Source organism: Lonchura striata, chromosome 3 (genome assembly GCF_050655825.1).
Source record: "Lonchura striata isolate lonStrDom1 chromosome 3, ASM5065582v1, whole genome shotgun sequence".
Taxonomy (NCBI): domain Eukaryota; kingdom Metazoa; phylum Chordata; class Aves; order Passeriformes; family Estrildidae; genus Lonchura; species Lonchura striata.
The window spans coordinates 21003039-21014921 of record NC_140705.1 but is presented as its reverse complement, the minus strand read 5'-3'; the positions used below and the strand labels follow the sequence as shown (position 1 = coordinate 21014921).

At 35.5% G+C, this 11883-nt stretch overlaps 1 protein-coding gene across 6 annotated transcripts in view; it reads right to left on the bottom strand.

Annotated features, from left to right (window-relative positions):
- ARHGEF10 (Rho guanine nucleotide exchange factor 10) overlaps window positions 1-11883 on the bottom strand; it is a 109061-nt gene that overhangs the window by 5067 nt on the left and 92111 nt on the right. For 5 of the 6 annotated variants that reach the window (XM_085574586.1, XM_085574588.1, XM_085574589.1 and 2 more), the window contains 2 exons: window positions 8125-8299; window positions 1616-1738 (listed from right to left, as the gene is read on the bottom strand). In XM_085574586.1, coding sequence (XP_085430712.1) covers window positions 1616-1738; window positions 8125-8299 — 298 coding nt within the window. Of the gene's footprint in view, window positions 1-1615; window positions 1739-8124; window positions 8320-11883 lie in introns of those variants that run through there. The other variant, XM_085574590.1, reaches the window with a different exon arrangement.

The window sequence follows — 11883 nt, the reverse complement described above, 5'->3', positions numbered from 1 at the left end:
CTTTTTAGCTGGCATTGACACAAATGTAACACTGCATTTTCTCCAGTAATCCCCACATATTTTGTGTACACCAAATCAATCCTGTTCTACCTCTGTAGCTCTCCAGAACAGTGTAAGAACATCTTCTCATTGCAACAGACCCATCCACACTGTAGAACAGGAACTAAAACTCATCCTTCTGGTTGTCTAGTTACCACTATAGATTCATAAGGAACTAACTGAACAATCTTTTTTTTTCTTTTTTTTTTTTTAAGTATTTAATCAGTGGGATATTGGTGGTACAAGGAAGATTTACACAGTGCAAATCATTAGAATGTATGAAAAACAAATTGCACATGGCCAAATTGAGAAGCTATAACAGTATCAATAGATGTGCCTTTTACAGCAAAAAAAAAGGGAGAAAAAATTGAATTCTACTAAATAAGATACATTATTAAAAAGAGCTAGGCAAGCAAGGGGAAAAGCCCACATATCTTATAAATCACTACACCCAGTCCTAAATCCCAAATGCATTTTACATTGTAAGAAAACATATTCTGCTTTTACAGGAAGTACATTCACATAAAGGTGAATTATTGTTATTAGAAACATAATGGGGAAAAGCCACAGTTTTTAAATTCAAAATACAGTTATCAAAGTTATCAAACAACTGAGACAAAACTAGACAAGTATCTGGATAAAATCTTGATTCCAGATAAATGCAAGAATATGAGACATAAACCAAAATAATAAAAACAGAAAATGGAAGAATGAGAGATTTTTTTGATTCTGCAACTATGCATATTCTTGTAATTGTATTTATTTTCACCTAAGATTTTTACAAAGCATTTATCCTGTGTCATACCAGATTATTGCTGTGTATTTTGCTGAACACAGAGGATTTAATTTTCATTTTGAGAAGTTACATAAGCTTTTTTTCCCCTTGGAGGAAGCTGCAAAACAGCTTGCCTCATAAAATCTGCCAGCTTCCCTCTGCAAAACAGAAGCTTGAGTAGAATTCTGAATCCAAAACATTGGGGAAAAGCCCCTATTAAACACATTTTTAAAACCTTGCTTCAAATAGTAGCTTAAACACTTGTATAGTGATACAGAAGCATTTGTGTGTTTGTATTTCAAATGGGGTAATATGAAAGTAACTCATAAATATATCTCTCCAGAATGCAAAAACCTTGATCACTTTTAAAAAAAGGAAATACATACTCTCATATATTCCAAGTCTCCAGTTTGGAGGAAAAGGGGACACAATCAATTTATTAAAAAACCAGTTAGACAACATGCTCATTTTTAAATATCTGTGTCTCTAAACCTAATGTAACTATTTTCCCTAAATCTGGAAATAAGACTCTCTGCATTCTCTTCTCATCCTCATATATTTGGGGTTGTACTCCAACAGGATTAATGCCTATGTCTTAAAGAAAAACAGTGTCCCCTCTCAAACAACTGAGATAAATATCTAGATAATATTGTAAAGCTTGGAAAGAACAACAAGTATAATTTCATCACACAGCTCTAACTTTTGTCTAAACAATGCATATAATTTGGAAGGTTCACTTAAGTTACTGGCAGAAGAGAAGTGACATCTTCAGTACTCAATAGTTTGAGAAATTTCACTCACCAGTTACTTTGGGAATCCCCTGCAAGCGTGGCACTGGTAAGGCTACTATAATACCCAGGTTTGTTCCAACCAGAAGTAACCCATGGCACACCAGGAGGCTGGTCACAGAGACACGCTGCTGCCCTGTGGAATTTGGCAAGTGCTCCGTTACTGAACAGTGATGACCCAAAGGTCAAAGCAACTTCAGGCAAACACAATCAGCTGTACCATCTCAATTCAGCAAAGCACTCATTGCAAGGCAAATATTTTGCTGGATTATGGAATTACACTTTACATACATGACAATTGAAATATTATTGAACTTCTGAAACATTCTACCCTAAATCTCTGAACCACAGCATCTAAAGGTAAACACAGACTGTCTCTACAAACATGCTCTTATGAATAGGCTATGTCTGTATATTCCCAATATAAAACTGAAAAGCATTTCAGTTCACAATACTCAGTAACACTCTATACTCAAGACTCAAGCCTGCTCATGATTACTTTTTTCTCCTAGTTTTTAATCTGTGAAACTCTATCAGAAGTGCTGTGTCCACCTGCCTAAGTTTGGGTCCCCACATACAGGAATGGAATTGGCATATTGGAAGAAGTCTGACCAAGATGATCAGGGGACTGGAGTATTCAAGAAGTACTGTCTGCAACTACCCTGATGGAAGGATGCACAGCAGACAAGACTGTCCACATGTGCACAGTGATATGATAAAGCACAACATGCTCAAATTTAGAGCATGGGAAAATTGTATTCTATGCAGGGAAAAGCTGCATCACTATAAAGGCGGTCAAAAACAATGGGTTGCTCAGAGAGGTGGTGGGATCTCCATCCTATCCAGAAGTGTTAAAAATTTGGCTGAACAAGACCTTGAACAACCAGGTCTAATTAGGCCTTCTTTATGAAGGATGAACAAGACTGCCTCCAGAGTAAGTTCAAATCAAACTTACTCTATAATTCTATGCTTTTCTACAACACTATTTACAGGATTGCTATTTTTCTAGTGAAAACAAAGTAATTTTTGCTTGCAATGCTGACTAAAAATATGTTTGATTCTGTTTAAATGGATTTTAAAAATGGTCTTGGCAAGCTTCAGAAACAGAAACTATGATCTGCCCAAACTTTTGCCCAAGTCTATGGGGAGGAGCATTTAAACTCTGCTTGAAGCTCGAAGAATTTCAGGTTCAAAACATACACTTTCTTGGATATGTTATTAACTCTACATGTAAGAGAGCAGTCATTCCATCTTCATCATAGCTCTCAAACTGTGAATCATTTCATCAGTAGGTCGAGAATTTGAATTCCATGTTTGATTTAACGTGAGTAAACCCTCATGTTCAACACTTTGGAGAAGGATCTTAATTATGGTGTTTCACAAATGAATGCATTTTCTGTCTTGTCCCTTGAAGCTGAGCTAATTTGCATCCAAGAATATGAATTACAGACTCACTGGGAAATCAGGGAAGGAGCAGCTTGACAGTCACCCAAAGCACTTGACTGGAAAACAGGAGACAGACCACAAGTCTTCCCTCACAGAACTTTACAAAACCAAGTATTAACCCAGCAATGGTGTGTTTTAAGAAACTCACACAGGGTCAGATCTGGAATCCAAGGTCTGCCTACCTAAAAGCACATCCTAAAATACCCCAAAGGCACAATGATTGGGTCATCCTGGTCAGGTGTAACAAGGATAAGTTTAAAAGGCTCCATCTACTTGTGCAGACATTCAGACACTACTACGTTGAGTTCCATGAGCTATACATGTTTATGCTGGTAGGACGCATCATCCCTGCTCAGCTAAATGAGCAAGGATATTCTATGTTGTACACAAATTACAAATATTTTGAATATTTTTTGCCTTTTCAATGAGTTTGTTGTTTAGTTTAGTTTGGTGTTAGGTTTTTTTTTTGTTTTGTTTTGTTTTGGCTTTTTTTGACATATTAGTGGGATTAATTTAGTTTCCAAAACAAAGCACACAATAGCACTCCTTCAGCACGAAAGAAGTTCCAAAATAATGCCCAAATACCTCTGTGTTCTGGAATTTCCAAAAATCAGTATCTGAATTCTGTGATTTAGAGCTCAGGCTTGCTCAATTTATTTATGACATGTGAGTCTTCTCCTATCACCTGTACCACAGCAAGTGCAAGCTAAGGTACAAGCTTAGCTTAACTTAGAGTTTATTCTACAAACTACACAAATACTTGAGTACAATTTTTTAACTTTTAATATTATCAAAAGCTTCAAGTGCACTGCTGCCTCTCAATCCCCTGCAGAATCAAGATGCTTCTATTTTTAGAACTTTAATGCTTTTTAAGCATTTAAAAGATGACATTATATTCACGATTTCATACTTCAAACCTGAAACAACTTTTAGACAATAATTTTTACCTGGCAAATACGTGTTACTGTTTCCATACGTAAAACCAGCAAATTATCAGCCAGCAACTTAAATTCTTAAACACTGAGCACAACCTAAAGCATGAAAAAGCTACAGAGCTCAAAACAAAAAGTGCTTGCTGTGAAATCTTGAAAAAGCAGGAAACATTGACATCTGAGAAGATACTTTAAATAATATAAAACAACTATATATATATATAGATTTAAAAATACTGATTTAAAATATTAATTTATTTGTTAGTTATATTTATCTTTGTTATTTTCTGACCTTTTGTTTTGATATAATTCAAATTCAGAGGGAAATATTCAATCCAATTCCCCAGAATGTAATATACATTAAGCAGACAAATTAACAAGAAGGGAGAATGATAAACATATTCCAAAAGCAATAAAATACTCATCTTTAAATAGCAACTTTTAGATCACATTATCCCAATGAGGAAAAACTGTTAAAACCTGTAAAATAATCTGACCAAGATCCTGACTTTACAAGAACTGAAGCCAATAATAAAGTGTATGGTCTACTCTGTGTTCACCCTTCTCAGGTCTCCATTACAACAACCACCAGAGCTGGATAAATCCTCACAGATCCGAATTCAACCCCAATTAGGTGCAAGTACATTGCTCCATATCCTCTTACATGGCCATGCTGCTCCTACAATGTAAAAAACCAGCCCACTGTACAGACCTGTTGGGCTGACCTGAAGTTTTCTCATCATTTTATCATTTCCCAACAGTAATCATAAAGCAACTGCATTTCATGGTCTGGCATCTGGTGGGGTAGGAAAAAAGCAAGCTGTAAAGCCTCAGAGCAGAGTTGATTTTTTTGTAGAGAGGAAATTACACTTTTTTTCCTTTGCTTTTGCCATCTGTTTCCAGGAACACACATGCCATTAGAGGATATATGGATATAAACAGAATATGTCAAGTTAAGCAGAAATCATCTCTTTGTTAAACAGGTAACCTATCATCATCCATATGAGCAATAAAGTATCAAGGTCACTGTAATTACAGTAGTCTCTTTAAAAGGGCAAATTTTTTTAGAGCTGAGGGCAAAAACATGTTTAAGGATGTTCTTTAATAGAATACTGACTGTGACTATGAAAAAACACATGTCTATTCATGTACATGGTTTTTTTGGTGTGAGCTGTGACAAAGGCTGGTGAAAAACTAACTTTCTTCACCCTTCACATACAGATCACAAAATTTAAGCATAAACTTGCTCTACAAATGACATATATTGCACTAGCGAAGTGTGATTATTTGTCTCCAAATGTAAATAGATTTCTCTGCTACTCAGTATGCCCTCTGTTAAGATAGCAGAGTTGTGCTTGGGCTCCTTGAAATGAATCCAGCTGTACTATGAATCCACAGTGAACTAGACAATGAAATAAGAGTTAGCTGGATCTATAACAATGATTATGTTCTTTCTCTCAACCATTCTCTTCCTTTCTCACACGGCATTTGGTCTTTTGTTACAGAACATAATCTTGTTATACATTATTAAGAAATATTTTGGATGACATATGAAGTAAAGGTAGTGCAGATCAGTCTAGACTAAATGTCTATCCCACAGTCCCTTCTGTGATATTGGTTTCATTTCCAGTCCTGCATTCCTACACACAAACTTTCCATAGCTCCAGAAAGTGAGAGCCCTCCAATCTCCAATACTCAGAAGTGGACCCAGATTTAAAATTACCTCCAGCAGATAAAAGAATCTGCCAAACTCAGTCTGGTTTTCTGCATTACTAAACTTCACCAAATCATAAGGACAATTGCCTTCTGTGCCATTTCACTCCCCTATGATTCTGTCCTTTAGAAGACAGAGCGCTGTGATATTTAAACTGTCTTCTCTTAAGAACAAAATTGAGGAAATTTACTGCTATGAGAACTCATTATTAAGGTTATGAGACCCTACTACTCTGCTTAGTTACTGTAGTTATCTTTTAAGTACTGTAACTCACAGTAATCATTCCTAACAATGATATTAAATTTTTCTTTTACTTGTACAATATAACAACAAAAAAAATTCATTAAATTAATGAAGCAACATTCATCTTATTTACATTACTTTTAAGTGAAGACATCTCTAGGTAGCCTATCAGGACAGTAATACATCTTGTTACTTCTAAAATCCAGGGAAAAGAAGCCCAGCGTCTTCAAAGTTATACAGAGATCTTGCCTTTTTATATCTCTCTTCTTAAGACTCTTAGCAATATTTTTACACAAATTTCTTTTCTCATTTCAACACCACTTGAATTTTTACTTATCTGTTATTTCTGCATATTAAGGAACTTCTGTTGAATTTCAGAAAGCTAACAGAGCTATTTCCTTTAAAACTAAACATCATAAAAATCTCTCATGAAGGCAAATACATATATTGTAAATATACAGCTATTTTGCCATGTTGTAATTCAGTTTCACTTTGTTGGTTTTTTTATCCTTTTTTTATCTTAATATATACTATACAGAATTTGATTCTTTAGCTCCTTTTTATTCTGAAACTGTTTTATTATGTAAACCTCCTACTACTCTTTTAGCTTTTTTTGTTGCGGCATTTTTGAGATCATATAAGCAGGCCTGAGAGCTGCTGCTAAATAATTGAAATTCAGTTCATTTTAAGAAAGGAGTCTCCCTTTGAACATTTGCTATAATAATGTCCTACTCCCAAAATAGACTTCCATTTCCATTCACTGGTGTGCTTTCTGTGAAGACACTGAGGGGAAAAAAAAGGAAATAAATGGGTAGGAATGACACCAAGGAGCTATAATTAGCTAAAACTCTTTTACAAAAATAATGGTATGCTATATCAGCAGTTTTATTGCCATGGTAATGAACACAAAGCTAAATTTTTTAATATTTTTACATTCAGAAAATATGTATAAGGGAGGTCTTACTTCTCTTTTCCCCCCTGCTATGAACAGCAGAACATAGATTAAAAAATTAATCTTTTTACAACTGATCTTGATTTCTTTGCACAGTTTTGATGAATTCAATCAAATGATCTATTTAAAGGCAGGTGATTTGCTGCTGTTCAGTGCTGGAGCTATGGCTAAACACCATATGTAAAAAGCACCCTGCCTAGAACATGACAAACAGACAAAATTTTTAATGGATTTTTATTGTAAAGTTAATTTCATCTGAAAGAAAACATGGTAAGAAGAGAGATACTGAAAAAGTGAAACATTTTTGATGTGAGATTTATACCTAACTCATGTGAGAATATAAATGCAATCTCTGTGTGGGAAGAACTGGTTCCAGCTAGAAAAACTAAGCAATAAACCTGGCACACACACTGCCCATAAAAACTGCAGAAGCTTGGTCTACTCCAGTCTACAAACAGGGAGAGACAGAAAGAATGGTTGTCCACTCATGGATATCTCATGCTCAGCCATGCCAGTACCACTTTTCTGTCTCTGTCCTCCCAGCACAGTCCCAGGTCCCACCTGATGTGCTTGCTGATGCTGAGGTCCTTGTCATCCACTTGCTAAACTGATAAGCTATTTCAACTGCCTATTGAACAGCTTCTGTCTTAAAACACGTAAAAAAATTTAATTTTTAAAATTTTATTCTAACAACCACAGGTTAGATCTTAAACAAATCATACAATTCATCAAATTAGAGCTCTGGTGAGCAAAACATTGAACACACTCCAAAATGGCAGCATGTGAATGGTTCAGAGTTCACTGGATCTACTGATATAACTAAAAGTAAGCAAGTGTTTTTTTGGTCCAGATCCCAGGCAAAATGATTTTATCATGCCCTTGATTCTATGGTTCCAAAAGCAAATGCTAATCTCTGCAAAGTAAACACAATTTCATTACAGATTACATTAACAACTGTTTCACAGTCACACAAAAAATACGACCAAAGAGAAGAATCCACCTGCTTATCTAATCACACTGATGACCTCTAAGGAGAAGAGCTGTTACTCAACCAGCTCACTGCACACATTGTTCACCTGGGCAGGAGATGGACTATAACTTACTAAAGCAAATAGTCAGGAGACACCTACCAGACTCAAAGTCTGAGATGAACCTTCTGATTCTGGCCTAATCTACAGCACTGGAGAACAACAGTGATAAAACAAAAAAATCACCATATGATGCAATTCAACTACCTGGCAACATATTGTGAACAGGTGTGGCAATGTTAACATCCTGGAGGTGTTTCAGTGTCTCTGTGTGGAACAGTCGAAGAGTAGATCCAGATGTGAAGGCAATCCAGACTCCCACTCCAGCCACAGCCATGTGAGAAATTACCATCCCTTCCTCTTGATGGGCTTCAAAATGGTTCTGCAAGAAACACAAGGGCTCTGTGGGGAGATGCAAGTCAAGGATATCACTCAACCTTTCTTACCAACTTTTCAGTGTAAGCACCGTATCTTCATCCTCTTTGACAGGGACAAAGCTTCCTCTGCCTTGCTCGGGATATGTTCTGATAGCCATATGCGATGTGTTAATTTCCCTGGGACTTTTTTTGGAAAGATATCATCATCAGTATAGAAGTATTCTCAGCTCTTGAGCCAGGGCTCCACCTAACAACAGAGTAACTCAGATTTTCTGGTTTTTAAAAATATTGAATGATAGGGGCTGGCAAGCCCAAAACAGCTCAGACTTAAAAGGATTTCATATTTCTTTATTTATACTCCTTTGGGAAAACTACTGCAGCTGTACTTTTATCTACAGAAGAACTTCTATTTCAAAAATAAAAAAAAAATTTCTCTTTTGTTCTGCTGGGGGTTTTTCATAACAAGAATAACAAGAATGTAATAAAAAGTCATATTTAGAAAGTAGAGTGTTTAAGAATATAAACACACAATTATTTGCTCAATTACACACATAACTATGTCAGCCTTAATATTGTAGTTTGGTTTTTGATGCTTCTGAATTTCACAAGTATTAGCTATATTGTTTTTCTGTCCTTCAACGAATTGATGCTTCTCATTATAAAAGTCAAAATCCTCTTTCTAAATACAAGTAACATAACATTTTGAAGGCAGGCCTTTTTCCAGTTACAACTTGGCTCCAGTAAGGCAGAAACCTCTCTCTCTGTATGTCTCTATTAACATGTCAGATAAAGCTGTAGTAAAGTTTCTTAATCATTAACGAGAAGGAGGGATTGTTTTCCTCCCAGTTTTGTCTTGTAAGAAGACTGTGAAGTTGAACATAGCCTTTTATTGTTGTGCCAGCTATTACCAGAAAGCCAGTCTGATAAATACAAAACTTTACTTAGCTAAGTATATGACAAACTTTTCCTTGGATAAAAATCTCTCTTTGAGGGGTGTGAAGTAATAAGTGCTCTAATATTCACTTAAAGTATTATATATTCTTTATTACATTTGTAGATAAAATGCAGAAGTACCTCCTCTTTCCTTGTGAAATATACTTAAATTTTCCAGGTGTTACAATTAAATTTCATTTTGGCTTTCTTTAAAATTAAAATCTAAATATAATAGGGTTATAGATATATTGTCCAAATTTTCCATCAAAATTCAACTAACAGGCTAAGATCAGAGAAAAGAATAAAAATTCAGGATTACCACAAAGAATAACTTTTGGTGTTATGCTTAGTAAGCATTTAGGGTTTTTCATACTTTATTACTGCATATATTATTTTCACTGAGAAATTTTCTTTTTAACAATAATGGGAATTATTTCTTGTGTTTTTCATTTGTTAATATTATTCCCCAAATGTTCAGTTTTTAGTAAATGAACAGAATTTTCTCTTCAGCTGTCAGGCAGTGGTTCAGTTATTGAGTGTTACCTTTTGATTCTTTGAATAATAACACTGCAGAACCTAAGGTAAGCAACGCTGGCAGGCACATGTATATTCACTGTTTTCTTCAAGTAACCAGTATTCATTCATTGCCAAATTATATACACAACTTGAAAATCATAAGATTTATTCAACAGAAGAATTTATCTATAAAAAGCACCTTTCAAAGTCAAAAACAGTCCTTATGACTAGATTTGCTGATATTCTCATCATGCATGTTCCATTGCAAAGATGATTCTAAACTATTTACTTTGTTTATAGACTCATACATCCCTACACTGGTGACTAATTTGCTTTTGAGAACTTCTAGTGTATAGACCATGGATGCTAAAGCAAACCTGACCAGAAACTTACACTCTTTGAAATTAGAAGAAAAATGAAGAAGACTGTAAAAAAAGAATTTTCTTTGGAGTGATCCAACCACAGCTGACAATTATGCTGGTACCACTGAAAACAACTTACACATGCATTTTTGCCACATTCCAGTTTTAATAGCCAGCTCATAATACTCCCACTTAAGTCGGTCCTGCCATTTGTACAGCTGTCTGCTGGAACACAAAGACCCACTTGAAGTAAAACTGTATACTGCAAACATGACAAGACCTGTAGAAAGACCTATTCTTCTCATTGAAAGGGTCTTCTAACATGGAACAAGAACATATCCCAAAACTGCACCTTCTTATGCATAAAGGATATCTTGGACATGTTTCAATTACACATCTATCTGAAAACCTGTGAACTGGTCTTTTACTTCTAATTTTCTTTCCTTTCGATTACAAGAAAGACAGATACAAAGGAACAAAGATGTCTTATTCCTTTTGTTATCAAAAGAATTAAATTAATTTTCTTTTTCTCTTTCAGTATTCATACCTACATTCCTCTTGCCTGGCTTTTCCTCCTCAGGCTCTCCCACTCTAACTACAGCAGCACAGGAACTGCAGAAGGCACTGTGGATGCCACAGCCCAATGCAGCTCACCAGTGTTCCAGCAGTGTGGGACACAGCAGAGCCTTTCTTTTAAGGGAGTGCTCACTTACACCAAACAGCTGCACCAAGAGATGAACCACAATTTCTTCAGCTTCAGATGAAGAGGATAATGGGTGCCATTACCTTCAACATCAAACAAATGTCTTTCACTGCTTTAAAGAAGTTACAACACTTGGGCAACACACATGCATGTGTTGGAATTTCCATATTTTTGTTTACTCAGCTTAACATTTCAGTGTAACCCCTATATAGATAGCAAAGTTTTAAAAACAAGACAAAACAGACTAGGATAGAGTGGCACTCAACCAGTGACTTTATTCTGTTAAATACTCTGGCACTTTTTGAAGTTTTGAAACAAGCACAAACTGCCTTTGCAGAGCACAAAGAGCTCCAGGCCCAGAGACCATTATCAGATGTAGGTCTGTAACCAACAGCAAAACAACTGTCAGATCTAGGGTCAAAACTAAGTGACAAATTTCTTCTTCACAGAAAAAGGATCAGAGTATGTAATTAATATATAACAGCAATTGATGCATTTTTCATGTGTGCCCTGCCAAGGATCTTGAGGCATTGTGCCAGTTTGGGGCATTGTGCCAATAAAAGTCATTACTAAAATATTTTATTACAGTAACATATCATTAGAACAAGTGAATTGAGAGTCTTATTCATATCAGATGGGGGAGAAAAGCAGCAGTAATATCCAAATCCAATACACACAATACCAAACCTGCTCATTTACTAAAAATTATTAAAGAAAGAAAAAATCTTAAATAAAAATCTTAGCAAAGCAAGGAGGCATGGAATGAGATTGATTTCAAGGATAACATACTTTGCACTTAGCAAATGCACAGACAGTTAAATATGAGATACCTGTGAAGCAAAGAGTGCCTCACAAGGACAAGTTTAAAAATAGACTTGAATATGCTCATGGACTTGCACAAACATGGCCTTAAAATCTAAAGGCCTTAGAAAGGCCAGATGCCTTTACAGATAAAGTACTTGATGCAGAGCACATAGTATGCATACATGACAGTAGCAATGAAGTAGCAAGCAGCTGCATTGCAGTATACATGGAGTATCTCCACATTAAGTATATGGAGATATAAAGGAGTTCA